Source organism: Telopea speciosissima, chromosome 11 (assembly GCF_018873765.1).
Source record: "Telopea speciosissima isolate NSW1024214 ecotype Mountain lineage chromosome 11, Tspe_v1, whole genome shotgun sequence".
NCBI lineage: Eukaryota > Viridiplantae > Streptophyta > Magnoliopsida > Proteales > Proteaceae > Telopea > Telopea speciosissima.
The window spans coordinates 1961196-1981750 of NC_057926.1; the positions used below are offsets into that span (position 1 = coordinate 1961196).

Below are 20555 nucleotides of genomic sequence, written 5' to 3' on the forward strand. Positions count from 1 at the left end.
CCTTTAGCCTTTTGAATGTTGATCTACATGATTGGATTTCTGATTGGTTAGAAGGTTTGATTATCTCATTCCTTATTAAAAAAAAAAAAAAAACAATGTCTGCTTGAAACCTTAGACATTACAATTTGGATGTATTTCTTTGTAAGGAAAATTTATGATATGAAACCTTTTGATATTACAATTTGGATGTATTTCTTTGTAGGGAAAACTTATCTTATGAAACCCATAACGTTGCTTTGCCAAGAGTACACAGCTTGCTTCGTTTTTGTCTACTCTCTGTAATTTTATTTCTGAAGTTAGGTAGCTTTGGACTATCAAAAGCTCTTCCATATAGCAGCAATCCTAAAATTCCATGTTTTTAAGCTTTCATTATTACCATGCTCAGGGCAAACTCATAAGATAGACCAAACTAGTAGAGAAAGAAAGAGAGATCTGAATAGTGCTTGCAAACTAGGGAGGACAGAGGAAGGAGAAGAGAGGTTTGAGGAGCAATTTAAGTACAATGGTTCAAACCCATGGATTAAACAATTTAAGTGTTTTTTTAATGGTGATTTTTGGCTTAAAAAAAGTGTGAGTATAAATATTATAGTAGGTGACATTTTATGTAATTTTTGGTAAACACCAAAAACAATTATGTTAAATGCGATCCATACGGGTTGCTGTTTCTTCATAGTTACTTACAGAAACATTTTTTTTCCAATGTTACCATACGTTAGGACCCAGAAACATTCAAAAAACATAGAAATGTTGTCATTCAAAGCTTTGGTAACCGTTCTTTGTGTTTTTTTTTTTTTTTCATATTCTTCATGTATTTTCTTAATTTTTCCTAATTTATATATATTTATTGCACTTTAAAAAACAAAAAAACATGACTCATCTTGACTAGGTTTGACCAGGCCAAGTCACTAGATTTTTTTAAAAGGCAAATCGAGTCATAAAACCTGATTTTCCAACTATGCCAAGAATAACGAAAACCACATGAAAATAAAAAGAATTGAAAATTGGGAGGCTTGAACACAGGAGGAGCCAGTCAGGTTCGATCAAGGCAGGCCCGACCTTAGGTTTTCAGGGTCGGGCTGGGCTTGGCTCGACCTGGGGTCAAGACAGGGCTGGGCCTGGATTGAACAAAGAGGACCAGGGTTGAGTTAGAGTTTAAAACCGGGTCAATCCGGTCCGTTGCCCTGTTTAGAGAGATCTCGAGTAGCCAAACTTTTTTAGTTTTTTATTTTCTTTTTGAAAAACAGATGCGAATTGGGTCTTGATCATTGAAAGTGTTTTTCATGGAACCAAGACAAGACAACATTAACAAAATTTGAGCAAATGGGGTTTTGAGATCTTGGGAAGAGGAAACGCAGTTGACACAGAGAGATACTCAATGGAGGAAACCGTTAGAGATGTGGTATTCGAGACGCGTTATCATGCGTCGAGGCCTTTCTCTTCTAATTATCCTCCTCAGCAGGTACTTGACTTCATGGATTCTTTTTATTGCTTTATTTTCTCCGATCTGAAGGGAATCACTTACCATGGGATAATTTGGCAATCTGATTATGTTTTTGAAATTTCAGTTAAATGACGGCGCTAGGGAAGGTTTATTATCGTTGCTTTCTGCTAGAGGTATGCTTCGTTTTGTTGTTTCTGTTTGCCCCTCCCCTCCCCTCTGTCTATGAACCAAGCTTTATTGTAGAAGCTAGACTGAAGGAATTGGCCAGTGTTATTGCCTGAAGTTTTGAATTATAGAGTTTAATGGAATTTTTTTTCTGGGTTTTCCTGCTAAGCTGGTTTATGACATACTAAGTTTCAATTTCTATCCTGGGTGGTTAGAGAGGTCTTATTCTTGGATCATCTCTTTAATCTAATGTATTAATCTGTCTTGTGCTTCGTGTAAGCTTGATGTCTTTATGAATTGAATTTTTATGGAATCTCCTTTCTTTCATCTACATGCCAATCATATTGGGTTGTCATTGTTATTGACAATACCATTTCATAAATCAGTGGCTTGCAGAAACATGGCTGCCTCAACCGAGTCATTAAACATTCCTGTAGGATTTCAGTTCGCCCTTTTCCCTTACAGTAGTGAACCAATAAATATAGTAATATACAAGTGGGAGCTCATTATATGCAACTTCAACTATTTCATCGAAAGGTTCTGCTATTCATTCAGTATCAGTCTCTTCGTTGACTATAGATTCAACCAAAAATTCTATACATGTAGTCCCATTTTACAAGTTTCAGAAACTTATCGATCCGTTCTGTTTAACTCCTGATATCATCTACTAGGATTTTATTTGCCAACCTGGTTTTATCTAAGCCTTCACAGATTCTGGTGTTGTTTTGGGAGTCGTATTGCGCTTCTGAGTCTTCTGGATCCACTTTCTACAGCCAGCTTAAGTCTTCACATTGCTCTTTGCTATGGCGGCTCTTAAGCTGACCCTGTTTGGCACATCCCGTGATGAATATGCCCTTGCTGTTTACCAGTACTGAAACAGATAGAGCACCGTCAGTGCTAAGACAATTTGGTTCCATCCCTCAGTTGCCGGGGCTATAATTGGCTGTAAGTTTGTGGGAGCTGTTTAGTGGACAAGTACTTGCATACATCTTGTAGTGCTGTTGCTTGACATAAATCCGTCCATCTCAGTTGTAGACGAATATTGTCCGTATGCCCAACATAAATGGTTGGAATGGGTCTACGATTGATTAGGAAAATGAATAAAACTTTACCTTGGAAGTGGCTTGGGAGAGATTGCAAGAGAGAGTATCTGTAGGATGGTTGTTGCAAGTAAATATGGTTATGCAAATATGTTGGAAGAAAATAAACAACCAGTCAAGGAAGGGTATGGGCCTGTGGTAAGGCATTATGAAGCAGCATGAAAACTTGTTTAATGACATTCGTTTAGATTTCAAAACAGTGACTGTTTCTCTTTCGAAGGACAAAATGGTGTGGGATCTCAGCTTCAAAGACCAATTTGCAGCTATTTGTAGAATTGATAGAAAAAAAATGAGCTACTGTTGCTCTAATAATACGGACATATCAACCTGTTATTTGAAGACTGTTGAATTATGGTACTTCCCTCCTTAGGCTGATCTTCTCAGTTGCTTTAAGATGGATTCAATCTTGAGAATGGAGTTAATAGAAGGGTTTAGACTTTTGGAAATACAGGTGCTTTTACTCTTAGATCTCTTCATAATGCCTTCTGTGCAGGTCAGCCTTTGATATCTTCTTCATAGGCTTTTTCAGTTAAGTCTCATTCCTAGCAGACTGAGATTCCTTTTATGGACATCAGATAGAATACTGGCCATTGATCATTTGAGAACCAAGCCCAATATCTGATTATTGTATTTCTGTTACTGGGCCGAATTTCTGGACAAAAAAATGTGTTTGGTAACGCATAGTAATTTCTATTTCTGGGCCAAAAAAGAAATAGAAATGCGCTTTTTAAGCACAATAATTTCTGTTTCTGGAACTTCTATAAATTTTCAAAAATGCCATTGAATACCCAAAAATTTGGTGGAGGTCGTCGTGGTGGTGGCGGCAATGGAAGTGGAGGTGGTAGCAGTGGTGGAGGTGGAGGTGGAGATGGTGGTGGTGGTAGCAGTGGTGGAGGTGGAGGTGGTGGTGGTGGTGTTGGGCTGTCGGCAGCGGCAGTGGCAGCGGTGGTGGAGGTGGTGGTGGTTGAAGTTGCATTAGTAGTGGTGTTTTATTTTGAACATGAAATTACTACTTTGCCCATCAAATCATGTGCTCATTAAAGAGCAACTTCCCCCCCCCTCTTAATTTTTGGGACAAAGAAGCTTCAAATTGGAGCTTCTTTTTTTCTATTTCTCAGCAACTTTTTTGTCCAAGTTCATTCCCAGGAACAAAAAAATGAACCAGTGTTAACAAATGGATTTCTATTATTTTTTTGTTCCCCAGAACACAAAAACAGAGAAAAAAGGAAACAAAAGTGTTATCATGCAGGCCCTATATATTTGCAATTTCTATTATCCTGTTGGCATGGGGCAAAATATGTGCAAGGTCTATTATCCTGCTGACATCGCTCAAATTGGGATAAAATGGGTTTTTAGTGTAAACAGCCTTGAGAATGAATGCTTGAATGATCAAAATCGATCATCCAGGCCCTTTATTTATAATAAACTGAATTACAACTAATCAAAGTAGAAATAGGAATGCCACCTCAGCCTAATCCTATTAGGAATTCCTAATCCAACTAGGAATACCAAAATAGAGGTCGGCTGAGGAAAAAACAGAAAAAAGGAGAAAAATAAAAGAAAGACAAAACATAATACAACTAGGACTAATTACCCCAATCGGGTAAGTAGCCTATTTCAACACTCCCCCTCAAGTTGGAGCATAAATATCAACCATGCCCAACTTGACCAGAATAGGATGAAAAACCTTTCCACTTAAACCTTTAGTGAACACATCAGCAAGTTGGTCAGCAGATTGCACAAAAGGAACATACACCAGCCCTCCTTCCAACTTTTCTTTAATAAAATGCCTGTCAACCTCCACATGCTTGGTACGATCATGCTGAACAGGGTTCTGAGCAATTCTAATAGCAGCCTTGTTGTCACAATATAACATCATGGGAAGATGAACAGGAGTACCAATATCTTGCAATAAACCTTTGAGCCATAACATCTCACAAATACCTTGTGCCATAGCACGAAACTCAGCTTTAGCACTAGACCTTGCCACTACGTTATGCTTTTTACTACGCCACGTAACAAGGTTGCCACCAACAAATGAGCAATAGCCAGAAATGGACTTTCTGTCAGAGGAACCAGCCCAATCTGCATCAGTATATGCTTTGACACGAAGATGACCATTCGGAGACAAAAGAATACCTTTACCCGGTGCTGACTTTAAATACCGAAGGATCCGGATAATAGCATCCATGTGAGAGGAATACGGATCATGCATGAACTGACTGACCATACTCACAGATACTGCTATGTCAGGTCTTGTATGAGACAGATAAATGAGCTTACCAACCAATCTTTGATAACGACCTTTTTCGACAGGAGTTCCCTCCGTTTCTTTAAGTCTGGTAGTAACATCCATAGGTGTATCAGAAGGATGACACCCTAGCATCCCAGTCTCGGTCAATAAATCTAGGATGTACTTTCTTTGAGAAAGAAAGATGCTTTTAGAAGACCGAGCAACTTCTATCTCTATAAAGTACTTTAGTTTTCCCAGATCCTTTATTTCAAATTCTCGCCCAAGGTAAGTCTTCAACTGGGTAATTTCATGATTGTCATTCCCGGTTACCACAATATCATCCACATAAACTATTAGGAGGGTTACCTTTTCACCATTTTTCTTGATAAACAAGGTATGATCAGCGTTGCTCTGCTTATAACCCGCAGAGACCATTGCCTTGTGAAATCGTCCAAACCAAGCACGGGGGGACTGTTTCAGCCCATATAAAGCACGCTTCAATTTTCAAACTTTCCCGCTGGTTTTATCACAAGAGAAACCTGGTGGAATGTCTATATACACTTCCTCGTCAAGTTCTCCATAGAGGAAGGCATTCTTCACATCTAATTATTGTAACTCCCAGCCAAGATTCACTGCACAAGAAAGTAGCACCCTGACGGTGTTTAATTTCGCAATTGGTGCAAAAGTCTCCTGATAATCGATCCCATAAGTCTGAGTAAATCCCTTTGCAACCAAACGTGCTTTGTATCGATCCACAGTGCCATCTACCTTCTGTTTCACCACAAACACCCACTTACATCCAACTGGTTTCTTTCCTGGAGGAAGAACCACAAGTTCCCATGTATCATTCTTTTTTAAGGCTTGCATTTCTTCCATCATTGCTGCTTTCCACTTTCCATCTGTAAAAGCTTCCTGCCAATTTTGGGGAATACGAACAGAAGAAAGAGAAGAGTCAAATGTACGAAATGATGGAGAAAGGGAGTCATAAGAGACTACATGAGAAATGGGGTGTCGGGTACAAGCCCGAATACCTTTACGATGAGCAATAGGTAAATCAGGAGAAGAAGGAGAAGATATGTTACCTGGAGATTGATTTGGTTCCAGGGCCGACAACTGTGGTGGTGTTGGTGCTACAATGGATGGGAGCTGCTTGTATTTGGAATGTCCCCTGTGATAGGTTTTGAGATTAGAGTCGTTAATTTTCTTCTGAAATTCCCTAATGGTTTGTTGGACTGGAGTCATCTCCCCCTGAAGGGAATTGTCACCAATAGGATTTTCAGCATCTTCTAAGTTCTCCCCCTGGGGAAAATCCTATGGGGGACCATTAGAGGGAAGAGGGGTGGAAGCAACAGTCGGTTGAGGGGTGGGATAAACAGGTGGGTGGACCCGAGTCTGGGCTTGTACGGGAAGGTCAACCATCACATCTTCACTGAAAGTCTCCCCCTGAAGAGGTGTGGATTGATAATAGGAGAGAGTTTCATGAAAGACAACATCCATACTGGTGAAGGTACGATGTGTAGGAGGATGGTAACACTTATAGCACTTTTGGGAGGTAGAGTATCCCAAAAAAATACAATGGGCCCCACGGGGTTTGAGCTTGCCTGGAGATCGGGTATCACGAACATAACAGACACAGCCAAAAACTTTAGGTGGGACGACAAAGGAGGAAGAACCCTGCAGTAAAGAAGCAGGGGTGGCAGAGTCAACGACTCGGGTAAGGAGCCTATTGATGAGATAGGCAGCAGTCAGGACAGCATCTCCCCAATATTGGGAAGGGACAGAATGGGCAAACATAAGAGCCCGAGTCACCTCAAGGAGGTGGCGGTTTTTCCTTTCAGCCACACCATTTTGAGCTGGGGTATCGACACAACTGGTTTGATGGAGTATACCATGGGCAGCAAGGTATTGCTGGAACTGACCATCCATGTATTCTTTAGCATTGTAACTTCACAATATCTTGAGAGTGGCAGTTTATTGGGTTTGAATCATCTTATGAAAATTTTGAAAACAAGAAAAAACTTCACTTTTGTTGTGCATTAAATAGACCCATGTACTCCTAGAATAACAATCAATGAAAGAAACAAACCAACGATGGCCTTTGAGAGATGGCTTCTGGCTAGGCCCCCAAACATCAGAATGAATAAGATTAGAAGGAGAAGAACTTCTTTTATTAGAAATGGAATAAGTAGAATGATGTTGTTTAGCCAAAATACAGGCTTCACAAAAAAAATCATTTTTATGACATTCTTTAGCTAATGCTGGAAATAAAAGAGATAATGTTCCTAAAGGGGGGTAACATAGTCTGTTATGCCGTTGTTGAAGTTCAGAAGAAACTAACGCGCTTTGATGTATGGGAGAAGCCAAAGGTGGTGGTGAAGTAGGGCTCCCATTATCAAGCAGGTACAATCTACCATGCATCTTACCACATCCAATTGTCGCCCCCGTTGCCAAATCCTGAAACACACAGTGTGAAGGAAAAAAGGTTACTTTACAATTTAAATCACCGGTAAGACTACTGATGGAAAGAAGATTAGTGGTAAATTTAGGAATATGTAAAACAGAGGATAACTGTAAGGAAGGAGTACAACTGATAGAGGCCTTCCCAGAGATAGAAGAGAGAGAGCCATCAGCCACCCGCACTTCATCTTTACCAGATGTAGGAGAGTAACGAGTAAAGATGCTGGAGGATCCAGTCATATGATCAGTGGCACCGGAGTCTATGATCCAGGGAGAGGAGACTACCGATGCACAGTGACCAGCAAAAGAAATACCTGAGTGGGCTAAATGTGAACCTGGAGGAGTGGAAGAACTGGCAGGTGTTGATGTAGTAGAAGCAGCGGAAGCCTGTAACATACGACGGAAAGCATGAAGTTCATCCTTGGATAGTCCAGTGTCAGTAGGAGGAGCAGGAGTGACAGCCTTAGTATGATTAGCTTTGTTTTTCGATTTTCAAGCAGCAGGTTTAGCCTCAAAGTCGGCTGGTTTGCCATGTATCTTCCAATAGGTGGCCTTAGTGTGCCACAACTTGCCACAATGCTCACATTTAACTGATGTTTTCTCAGATTTAGAAGTATCAGCAACCGAAGGAGTAGAACCAGTCCCAGTGTGCAAGGCTGATCGATCAGGAAGTGTAGTGTTAAGCATAGCAGTTCTTCGGCGATCTTCACTATTAACCAAGGCATAGGACTGTTCCAATGTAGGGAAGGGCTCTTTGCCTAGAATCTGAACCCTAATTGGATCGTATTCCACATTAAGGCCAGCCAAAAAGTCATAAACCCTAATTTTATCAACATGCTTTCTGTAGGCAGCAATGCCAGTGGTATTAGTGGGCTGATAATCAGAGTAATGATCAATTTCTTGCCGACACTTGCAGAGTTCAGCATAGTATTGAGGGATGGATAAATCATTTTGCTTGGTGTCATGGATTTTCTTCTTTAATTCATAGGCCTGAGCATCATTCCCTACCTGTGAATAGGTGTCTCTGGCAGCCTTCCATATCTGGGCAGCAGTGTCTAGGAGAAGGTAGCCCGGTGCAATTGAAGGATGCATAGAATGAATAAGATATGACATGACCATGGAGTCAGTAGATAACCATTTAGTCTGGGCAGCTCCTTCTTCAGTAGGGATAGGAGTAGTGCCTGTAAGGTGTCCTGAATAGCCACGGCCAGCAATTGTAAGGTAAGTGGATCTGGACCACATTAAATAATTTTTCCCATCTAGTTTGGTGGGAGAAGCAAAAGGAAGATACTCTGGTCGAGAACATCCATTAGAGTCAGCTGAAGTGATGTCAGACATCATGTAAGTGTAGAAGATACGGGTTTTAAGATTCCCACAAATTTAGCCGTCAAAAATAGCTCAAACTAGGATCGAAATCTCTGCAGGTGGTAGGGAATATGTCCTAAAAAAATCAGAACCTTTTGATGATGGAAAAAGAAACCCTAAATTTGAAAATTTTTAGGAAAAGCTGAATGCAGATCAATTGCAGGTTTGAATCTGATATAGTTGAATTCAAACTGCAATCTGAAAGTAATAAAGGAGGTGTAGATCAACAGGGACAGGGATCAATCTCCAAAGAAACACAGAAATCCAGCTTGAGAAGGAAGCAGCTCGATCTGTTGGAGGAAACCTGCGGCAGATCTGATCACACCCAAGGTTGTATAGTCTTCAGTGAGGTGTCATTGAGGGCAGCAGCTAAATCTTCATTGGATCACCTCAAAGTTGCTGCCCTGAGTGAGATAGAGAGTCCGAGAGTGGTGGAGATGCAGAAAACCAGAGGCTGAGAGAGTTTAGAGAGAGAGAAAACCAAAAAAATCGAGGGGCTGCTCTTTAGATCAGAGGAGGCTCTGATACCATGTAAACAGCCTTGAGAATGAATGCTTGAATGATCAAAATCGATCATCCAGGCCGTTTATTTATAATAAACTGAATTACAACTAATCAAAGTAGAAATAGGAATGCCACCTCAGCCTAATCCTATTAGGAATTCCTAATCCAACTAGGAAAACCAAAATAGAGATCTGCTGAGGAAAAAACAGAAAAAAGGAGAAAAATAAAAGAAAGACAAAACATAATACAACTAGGACTAATTACCCCAATTGGGTAAGTAGCCTATTTCAACATTTAGCATATGGTAGATGTTATCAGCAGCAATTGGCTGGTCTTTGTTGCTTGAAAGGAACCATAGATAGTTTGACAGCTATGCTGAACCTGCATACTGAACAGCTACTGAATTAAGGAGCTTGTGAATTTTTAGACTTCAGTGAATAATGAGTTTGGTGGAGTTATTCTGATTTTAGGGTGAATCCACCTTTTCTTTGTATTTCCTGGCCTTGGCCGGGTTTTGTGAAGTTTTTTTGTCTAGCTTTGTGTATCATGGTAGGCGTATGGCTGATGCAGTAGAAGTAGGGTGGGCTAGATATCGTTCTAGCATAAACGACCTCGTATCCACAAGGTAAGGTATAGAGACAAAAACGTCAATTTTCAATTGATTTCATGATAATCTTACAAACCCTAAAGAGACCTTTTATAATAGGTCAAATACAACTCAAAATTCAAAAAGTGCGCCAATAATTCAAAATTCAAAATTCAAAACTTCAGCGGGCTTTTTCACCTTTGAAACGCGCCCGGATGGCCAAAAAACGCATATGCCAGCGCCATAGGCACTGTCACCCAAAGAGCTTCTCGAGATCTTCGATTTGATATATGATTCGACCCATCATGCTTAGTACCTCCGACCATTCCGGGCGGACTTTTGCTGGCCCAACTGGCTTAAATATTCTCTACATCAATGGCTGTCTTGTGTGGTATGATGGGTGGTTTTTGGTGTTTCTTCCCTTCAATAAAATTTATAATGAGTTTGTATTTTTTTTTAAGTGATGCCCTTCACAGTTTCATTTTTTTTTATTGCTTTTGTTGGTGATCACTATGTGATGAAATGATCTATTACTGGTCTTGCTATTCTGAATACTATTTTGTTGGGCATCTTTTACTATGTGACTTTTTATGGTTTCAACTACTGACCTCAATATGGTTATCACAATGCTTCAATAGAAATTTGTTGATTCTGATAAAATATAGAACCACTGATCCATTGCTTATGAAATGAAGGTGTTAGTCAGCTTAAAGAGAAATGGAATGAATATAAGCGACCGAGAAAGCTGAAGAAATTTATATCCTTATTTATCTCTCCCAGTGGTCAACACATTGCTGTAGCTGTTGGAAATCAAATAATAGTCCTTCATAAGGATGATGATTACAAGGAGCCATGTGGCATTTTTACCAGTAAGGGTTACTCTGATTCGTTTTATCAAGAAATCTTAATGAATTGTGATAGTCACTGTAATAATAAATAATATTATAACCTGGCTTCATATAGATGTTGGTTTGCATGAAATTTTCTTAGTTCTGTGAAATTAGGGTTATTAGTTTGTAATTTGTTCAGCCGACCCCATTTAGTTGGGATAAGGCTGAGTTGTTGTTTTAATTTACAATTTGTTCGATTTATGATCACAGTAATTGCTTTTAGCCCTATTAACATTTGAGAATTTATGTATCTTAAATTCCAGATGCTAACCTGACACACCCAACCATCTTCCTTTATCTGGTTGGTACTGCCAGTGCAAAAGCTCTATGGAGTTGGCAGTCAAGAATTTATTTATTTGTGTAAATTAAAGAAACAATGGCAACAGTCTTGCAACATATTAATTGATCTTCTTGCGATCAAAATCAAATCCGTAGACAGTCAAAGTAAGAACTTAATCTTCAAAACTTCATTTAAGATGAAGAATTACGCTAGGGATGTTTTCTGATTTGAAACAATAGTTGTGCAGTTCATTTTCTTTATGAAAATTTACCAACCTGTTACTTCATTCCTTTGAAATTATGTGCTTGGTGTTTGAATGGTAAGTTGTATAGTTATTTGTGCTATTAAATGATGGATTGAACTTGTTGGATGTCACGAATACTTTGGGATAGGGTAGCAAAAATGATCAAGAACATAAATTCAACTCAACTCAGACTTATCCCAATAAAATGAGGTCAGCTACATGGATCCTCTTTCGCCAGTCTACTCTTTTCAAAGCTATACTTGTTTTCAATTTTAAGCTATGTATGCTTTCTCACCACGTCTCCTCAAATCATTTTAGCCCTACTCCTTACTCTTTTAGTTCCTCCAATCTGAATTATATAGCTGCTTACTGGATTATTCAAAGGTCATTGTTGCATATGTTCATTCCACATCAAACAAATTTTATCAACTTATCATGTATCAAAGCTACTCTTAAATTAGCTCTAATTTGTCCATTCCTTATTTTAAGTAAAAATGATCAAAAACATAGAAAACAATAGTCTCTCACTGAATAGCATGTCTACTTTTTCGTTGAACTTTGCGTAACTTCTCTTCCTGCTCTATTAGATTTAAGCTGGTCCCAAATGTTGGGAATGCTAGAGTAGGATGTTGATGATATCATGGTACAAGCTTACGAGCATCTATATAATGTAGAAGCATGATAATGGGAATCCAATGGGGTAAAAGAGGAAGAAAGAAGAAACATAATCCAAATTATGTGCTATGGCTTTTTGCTTTTTTTTTTTTGGTGAATAAAAAATGCATTACCAAAGCCAGAGAGGGGCGAAGGAGGAAAAAAGGGGGGGGGGAATATACAATACAAACCCCAGACCAACTAGGAGGGGGGCTGTAAAATAGAGCTGTCTAATCCCCAAGAGCTAACAATATGCCTATTCCTTGGGGAGTCCAAAGTGTGCTGGTGAGGAAGAAAGCCTAGCTTCGCAGAGACATCAAAGGAGATGGCTTTCCAAATCAAGTCGAAGGACCGAGAATTGGAAGTCCATCTCCTAAGGTTTCTCTCCATCCAAATGTGATAAAGAGCGGTGCCAAACACCAACTTCCCAATAGTGTCGCAGATAGAGTGATTGGGGAAAGTCATGACCAGCCAGAGCCACTCTCTAGCAAAGGGGAGGGGTCTCCTGCTATAGGGCCAAATAAACGAAAGGGCTTTTTTCCAAATGGAAGAGGTAAAGGAGCAAGCAAAGAAGAGGTGTTCAATGTCTTCGGCTCCGGACCAACAAAAGATGCAGGAGGGGGGAGCAGGGATTCTACGGTGGAAAAGGAAGGCTTGAGTGGGAAGGCAAAGGCTAAGGGTTCTCTAGGCTAGGAAGCTATGGCGAGGGATGTGGCCTTTGAACCAGACAAGTTTGTGCCAGAGGACAGTAGGGGCATGGGGTCTAACAAAATTCTAGGCAGATCTGAAGCTAAAAAGGCCGTTAGAGGAGGGGAGCCAAATAACCTTATCCGCATTAGAAGGGGGGGGGAGGGTTGGCCAGATCTGGGAAAGGATGGGGATAGGGGGGAGGGGGGACCAAGAACCTGAAGAGATAAGGGAGGAAAGAGGGGCGGACTTGGGAATGCCGGAGGAGTAGATTGCCCTGGCCCCAAGGAGATTATAAAGAACCCCCATAGGGTGCCAGGGGTCCAGCCCAAGGGTGGTGGAAGATCCATCAATAATAGAAGAGGAAGTGGCTCTGAGCGCAAGGGGATGGAGGAGGAGAATCTTACGCTAGACATAGGATGAATCAGAAGGAATGGGGACGGTCCAAATGGAATCATTTTTAAGGAGGTGGAAGTACACCCAATGAACCCAAATGGAGTCATGCTTGGAGGAGATTTTCCAGATAAGCTTCAGAATACCCGCAGTATTGGAGTCCGGCGAATGCCCAGGCCTCCTTTAGATTTGGGAAGGCAAATGGTCTTCCAACTGATTAGATGGAGGAATTTGGAAGTTTCCTTTCCTTTCCAGAGGAATGCACAAAAGAGGTTTTCCATAGCTTTAGTAGTAGCTTTAGGGAGGCCAAAGAGCCCACACCAATAGATGTAAGAAGATTGGAGAACCGATCTGATGCACTCAAGCCGACCCGCATAGGAGAGAAGCTTGCCTTTCCAGAGCTGGAGATGCTTGTGGATATTGTCAAGCGTGGGAGTGCAGTGATGACTGGAAAGCCTGGCAGGGATGAGGGGGAGGCCCAGGTATTTCACTGGGAGGGAGCCAAGGGAAAAGCCCGTCAGACGCAGGAGGGAATCTTTGTCAGCATCAGAAATTCTAGAGAGAAAGAGTTTGGATTTAAGGAGGTTGATATGGAGGCCAGAAAGACTCTCAAAGAGGTGAAGGGAAGACATGATGGCGGAGATAGAGGAGGTGGAAGCTTTGGAGAAGATCATCAAGTCATCCGCAAAGGCCAGGTGGGTCAGGTTGATGTGCTTTGCATTTGGGAATAGGGGAGATTAGGTGAAGGTCAGTTTTGGCTTGGATACTCCTTGAGAGGACTTCCAGGGCTAAGGAGAAGAGAAAAGGAGAGAGGGGACAACCTTGACTAATATCAGCTTTGGACTGAAAAAAACCAGCGGGGGAGCCATTGATGATAGCGGAGAAGGAGGGGGAAAAGATACAAGCAAGAATCCACCTAACGAAAGTGGGGGGAAAGCCCATCTAGGAAAGCACATCGCAGATGAAGTCCCATCGGAGGGAATCAAAAGCTTTGTGAAGGTCAATCTTCATCAGGGCAGCGGGTGAATGGGATTTTCTCTCAAACCCGCGCACAATTTTGGAACAGAGGATGATGTTATCCGCAATGCTTCTGGCAGAAATGAAGGCAGATTGATTGGGGTTGACGAAGGAGGAGATGACAAGCTGAATCCTATTGGCCAGGATCTTTTCAATGAACTTATAAAGGAGATTGCAAAGAGAGATAAGCTTGAAGTCAGACAGAGAGGAGGCTCCATCTTTTTTACGGATGAGGCAAAGAAAAGTCTGCTATGGCTTATTTATTTTTTGAGTTTTAGGTCTGTGGGCCTGCATGTGAGTCCCATTGTTGGAAACTTGGAATTAGTTTCATTAACTAGGGTTTGATTAGTTATTCAAATTCAGTTACAACAAATTTTCAATGGGTGTTGTTGAGAGATGTACCACCGCAGGGGCATTGGTTTAACCCTGTGGTAGCCGGTAGTGTGTTGGTTAGGTGTTAACCACGATAGGAGGAGTATCCCTATTGTGATATAAGTTAGGTAGTAGAGATGGTGTGTGTCTAAGTTGAGTAGTTAGTTGTTTAGTTTATTTATGTCCTTCCTTGTAATTAGTTGTATATTCTTAGTAGGATTCCTACTAAGGATCTCATTTCTATTATTACAAAAATTAGCCATTAACCACAATAGGATTTTACTGAATTCTATTGTGGTCTATGGAATTCTCCTCTTTAATCGTCTCTCTCTTCTCTCTCTCTTCTTCTTCTCTTGTTCTAAGGACTTATTGAATCCTCTGCTGCTACCTTGTATCAGAGCATTTATAATCAATTCTTCACATTCAAATCTGGTTTGAGAGTCTCTTCAAGGATTTTTTGTGTGGTTGCAGCAACCTATGCTGCCTTGTATACTATCTAAGGCCTAGTTGGTGTGATATGGAATAAAAACTAGAGTATCTTTGCATCTACTACCTATATCTGGTTTTCCCATGGAGTTATAAATCTACAGGAATCAAGTTTATGGATATCAAGGCTGGCGATATTCAAGTCTGGAATTTTTTAAAGGTTCAATTACATTCAAGTCTGGAATTTTTTAAGTTTCAATTGGCTTAATTCGATCCGTGTACTTATCTCCTTAGCTGTGAATTTAAATTGGCCTTTATATCAGTTGAATATTGAGAATGCATTCTTATATGGTGATCTACATGAGGAGGTATATATGGAGCAACCTCCAGTGTATGTTGCTCAAGGGGAGATAATGTAGTCCTAGATAGACAAAGGTCTACTAGGAGCCAAGTGAACCAGGACCTCCCTAAACAGCTGGCCGATTGGGCAGAATTGGGGAATTAGGTCAATTCTAGGGTTAGGGTTAGGGTAATGGCTAAGTGTGCTAGATGGTAAAGCTAGGCAGGTCTAGGGGAAGCTGATGATATAGGTTTGATGTTGTTTGAGTGACAAAATAAAAAATCAGAGAATTAGGGTTTCGGGTTTTGGGAAAGATGGAAGTGATGGGTTTTAGGGTTTAGGATGGGAATTTGAACGAGGGCTTCTGGCCGAGTGTTAGGACCAGTGGGATGAAGTTTTGGCTGTAGCAGGGTGTGACTCTGATGGTTAGATTAGTCTAGACAGGAATTTAGGGTTTTAGGGTTTTAATAGAGATGAGGGGATTTTAGGGTTTTGAGTTAGGAATGGGGGCAGAACCTAGGATCGAGTGAAAAGGGTGCTAAAAAGGAGCTATGGTCCAAATATGGTGGGATTCTAATGGAGGAATGAAGCTGGACAGATTTAAGATGAGTTAGGGTTTAATAGACCTAGGGTTTAATGGGGATCGAGTAGGATTAATGGAGGGGATGGTATTGAGGATCGGCTGGCTTAGGTTAGAGGAATAGGAGAAGAATGAGATGCTGAAACGGTAAATTACTTGTAATTGAAAATCTCCAAAGGCAGCAACTTGGAGAAGAACTAGAGCAGAACCTCCCGATCTACAAGATGCAAGGAGTCGATTGGAGTCCACCAATCCCTTCACCTTGATATTACTCACAAGGTTCACTCTCAAAGGAGCATGGCAGCAGCAGCAAGCAGAAACGATTTTTGAAGTCTGAATAATGTGGGGAGCCTTCCCACGATTTTATTAATATAATAGGCCAATGGCCTAAGTCCTAGATCGATTACAACTCTCCCATCTTTAGAAATCGTAGAGGGGTATGATTAAACAACTTAAAACAATTTTAAAACACTTAAAACAGCTGAAATTAAAGAGATTCCTAAGTAACCAATAGGAAATAAGAACCTATTAGCCAATAGGATCATTTCACTTAAATTGAACCAAGTATGAATCGGTTCAATTTAAGTTTACAATTAAACTGAAAAAAAAAACTAAGTATAGAATGCAGAAAATAAACTAAGGCTAACATAACTAAGGCTCCTAGGTATGGCCCTATGATTAGGGTGGCTTCTTCAGCTTGTGGATGCTTGGATCTGCATCAGGAGAATTCAAGCAGAGTTTGTAAGTTATAAAAAGCAATTTATGGTTTAAAACAATCACCTAGAGTCTGGTTCAACAAGTTCAGCTTGATTGTTACTCAGTGTGGATTTTCACAATGTTATTCTGATCACTCTGTATTTGTACGGTATCAGGATTCCAGAGTGGTTGTATTGGTTGTGTGTGTTGATGACATTACCATATCTGGGGATGATGTGTCTGGTATTGCAGAGGTAAAATCTTATCTACATCAGCATTTTCAGATGAAAGACTTGGGTGCTCTTAGGTACTGTCTTGGTGTTGAAGTCTTACGGAGTTAGAGAGGGATTAGCCTATCACAGACGATAATGTATTAGATCTCTTGTCCAAAACTGGTATGCTTGCTTCTAAACCTACCAATACCACAATGGATCCATACAAGAAGTTTGGGGCAAGTGATGGTGAGGAATTTGATGACAAACATCAATACATGAGATTAGTTGGTAAATTCATTTATCTTATGGTTACTAGACCTAACATATCTTTTGTTTGTAGAGTTATTAGTCAGTTTATGGAGTCACCTAAGAAAACTCATTGGGAAGCGACATGTCGAATCCTAAGATATCTCAGGGGAGCTCTAGGTAAGGGGCTTATTTATTGACCTCACCAACATGTTGATTTGGTCGAGTATTCCGATGCAGACTGGGCTGGTGCTGATGGTGATAGGAGATCTACCACAGTGTATTGTACGTTTATTGGTCGCAATTTTATCACATGGAACAAGAAGCAAACAATTGTGGCTAGATCCAGTACTAAAGCTAGGTAGTAGGTATACGGTTATGGCTCATATTGCAGCTAAGTTGATCTGGTGGAAATCATTGCTTCAAGAGTTGGGATTTCCGGTTACTAAACCCATGATGATGATTTGTGGTAATCAAGCTGCTATCTACATTGGTAGCAATCCGGTGTTTCATGAAAGGACTAAACACATTGAGGTTAACTGTCACTTTGTGAGGAGTGCAGTTATGAAGAAGTTGATTGTTACTCTGTTTGTTTCTTCTGCAGATCAATTGGGTGATATGTTTACCACGCCTCTCTTTAGTCTTGCTTTCAAGAACAATTGCGAGAAGCTTTAAGGCAATGGGAGACTCAGTTGCAGCCTTTTTTGTTTTCTCTTTTTCTATTTAGTTTTTAATTACAATAGAGTCTATATGAAGATAGGTACCCTCAACTTTTTCATGGAATAAAAAATTTCCTTCTTGATTTCGGTGTTTCTGTGTGGATTTTTCTTTTTCTCCCCCTTGTTAATTGCTGATATCTTCAAAACATATTTGATGTAGGGGAAACCCTAGGGACTAGGGGTCCTACAAGGGCCATAGTACTAAATCTCGCGAAATCTCGAATATTTCGAGTATCTTGACCTGAGTGAAACAAAACAGCAGCTCGAATAAAAAAAATGCAAAAACTCGGTCGAAATTTCGACCATCTCGCGATATCTTGAGATAAAATCAAAATCTCGCAAGATATCGAGATTTCTTTTTCAAAAGTAGCTTTATAAATCATAGTTGTCATGGCGTCGCCATGGTGTCCTGGCGTTGGGAGAGGTGGCATATCGAGCTACGCCATGGTGGATGTAAATATATCGTTCGATATAGCTTCAATGGCGTCGCCATGGACGCCATACCACGATATGTTGGCATATCGGTCGATATTTGTACATATAAAAGTTAAATTAAATTTTTTTTAAAAAAAAAAAACCATGTAATAGCTTAGATGCTTTTTTATTAATGTCTACTGGAGGTGTAACTTAAAAGTATACACCTGCAATACACATTATCAATTTATCATAAAGTTTAAAAACAATAAACATATTACCCTAATAATTGAGGGGAAATAGAAATCGCAAAAGGCTAAACAGTTCGAGACTTAGAGGTTGAGAGGAGAGAGTCGAGACGGAGGAAGTGAGGAAGAGTTTGTGAGACGAGATTCCGGCAAGCTTCCTGCAACTCTCGGCAGCAGTTCTTCACTCCTTCGAAGTTGCGAACATCTCCGGCAACCTCTAGGACTCCATTCCGATAAGTTTTTATTATTTTGTAATTTGTATTTTTGTTTAATTTGGTTCTTCTTTGTCCTCCCAGTCCTCTGCAACTCGATTTTTGAGTTCAGTTCTTCTCCCAGCAGTCCTCTTCTTCTTCTAATCTTAACTTCTTCTCCTCCCAGCCTCCGGTAATGATTAGTGATTACAGCCAGTAGTAGTAGTATCGTTTTTTTTTTTTCCCCTTCTTGTCTTGCACAGCCACACATACGCAGTTACACACAGAGACATGGAGAGAGTTGAGAGACAGAAGGGGGGGGGTTTATTTCAGTTAGTACTTAGTAGTCCTCTCGGTTTTTTTTTTTAATTTTTTCTCTTTTCTTCTTCGCAATTGCTTGTACAGTGGGAGATAATCGAGAGACAGAGGGGGGCCTCTCGGTTTTTTTTTTCTTCTTCGCAACCTCTTTGTTCAGTCTCTGTGAACAGGGACTCAGGTAGATAGTCGAGACTCGAGAGACAGAGGAGAGCCTCTCGGTTAGCCTGTCATTTGATTTTTACTATTGCTTTCAATTATTTGATAGGTTAATCTATATTTTCAATTTTTCATACTTTCATATACACTAATGGATATTAGTTACACTTTCATGAATTAAACCATAGTGGCATAGTATATTAGTAGTAGTGTAGTACACTTTCATGTTGATTTTTGATGTTATAGGACATATATTATAGCATACTAAATGACATTAAAAATAGAGAAAATAAAAAATTAAACATGGTCGACATGGCGGGCGACATGTCGATATATCGACGTGACACCCTTCCACCGACTTGGATCGCCGTGATGCCGTGACAACTATGTTATAAATACCAAAACTCATTAGTCTCAGTCGAAATTTTGACCGAAACTTAACAAGCTCTGGTTTTTTGGGTTTTTTCCTCCTTGTTCTTCATTCTTTTACTTCTCCTTTCTGATTCTTGCACCGGCTTTCGAATCTTTGCCGCATCTATGCCGGAGAACACACCATTAGCACATTTGTGAAGCTTTTCCACTAGTTCAGGTAAAACCAATTTCTCCAAAAATGCTTTTTTGAAAGAAGCATGATCAATACTTGTTTGTTGTGATGAAATTAATATATGTTAGACACCAGAGGCCGATCTACAACCTCACAATGTCAAATTTTTTTTCTATATATATATATATATATATATATATATATATATATATATATATATATATATATATATATATATATATATTATTTTTTTATTTTTTCGCTTCAAAATTTTGATTTTCTTACAACAAGAATGTAAAAAAAAATAGGGGTTATGTACATTGTATGGTGATCAATTAAATATCTTCTCCATCCATTCCCAGTTTTGAGTACGACTCCCACTCACAGGGACGTAGTGGATCATCTTTTGTAGATGACATCTTTTCCTACCCAACCCACCAGCCGTGCCTGTACATGCTCCCAGAGGCGTCATATCATAGTCATAGTTGTCATGGTGTCGCCATGGCGTCCTGGCGCTGGGAGAGGTGGCATATCGAGCTACGCCATGGTGGATGTAAATATATCGTTCGATATGGCTTCCATGGCGACGCCATGGACGCCATACCACGATATGTTGGCATATCGGTCGATATTTGTACATATAAAAGTTAGATTTAAAATTTTTTTTTTTAAACCATTTAATAGCTTAGATGCTTTGCTCCAAATCACACACCCTAAAGAAAGACTATTGCTATCAAGCTTCAGTAAACAGGTTAGCCTATCATTTGATTTTTACTATTGCTTTCAATTATTTGACAGGTTAATCTATATTTTCAATTTTTCATACTTTCATATACACTAATGGATATTAGTTACACTTTCATGAATTAAACCATAGTGGCATAGTATATTAGTAGTAGTGTAGTACACTTTCATGTTGATTTTTGATGTTATAGGACATATATTATAGCATACTAAATGACATTAAAAATACAGAAAATAAAAAATTAAACATGGTCGACATGCTCGCCATGGCAACGCCATGGCGGGTGACATGTCGATATATCGACGTGACACCCTTCCACCGACTTGGAT

The 20555-nt window shown here is 39.9% G+C and overlaps 1 protein-coding gene across 1 annotated transcript in view; it reads left to right on the forward strand.

The window, feature by feature from the left end:
- Positions 1 to 1239: 1239 nt before the first annotated feature.
- LOC122645593 (MAG2-interacting protein 2) overlaps positions 1240 to 20555 on the forward strand; it is a 45637-nt gene continuing 26321 nt past the window's right edge. Inside the window, exons 1-3 of the mRNA XM_043838904.1 lie at positions 1240 to 1459; positions 1566 to 1614; positions 10547 to 10720. Of these exons, the coding sequence (XP_043694839.1) occupies positions 1376 to 1459; positions 1566 to 1614; positions 10547 to 10720 (307 nt within the window). The 5' untranslated portion in view covers positions 1240 to 1375. The remainder of the gene's footprint in view (positions 1460 to 1565; positions 1615 to 10546; positions 10721 to 20555) is intronic.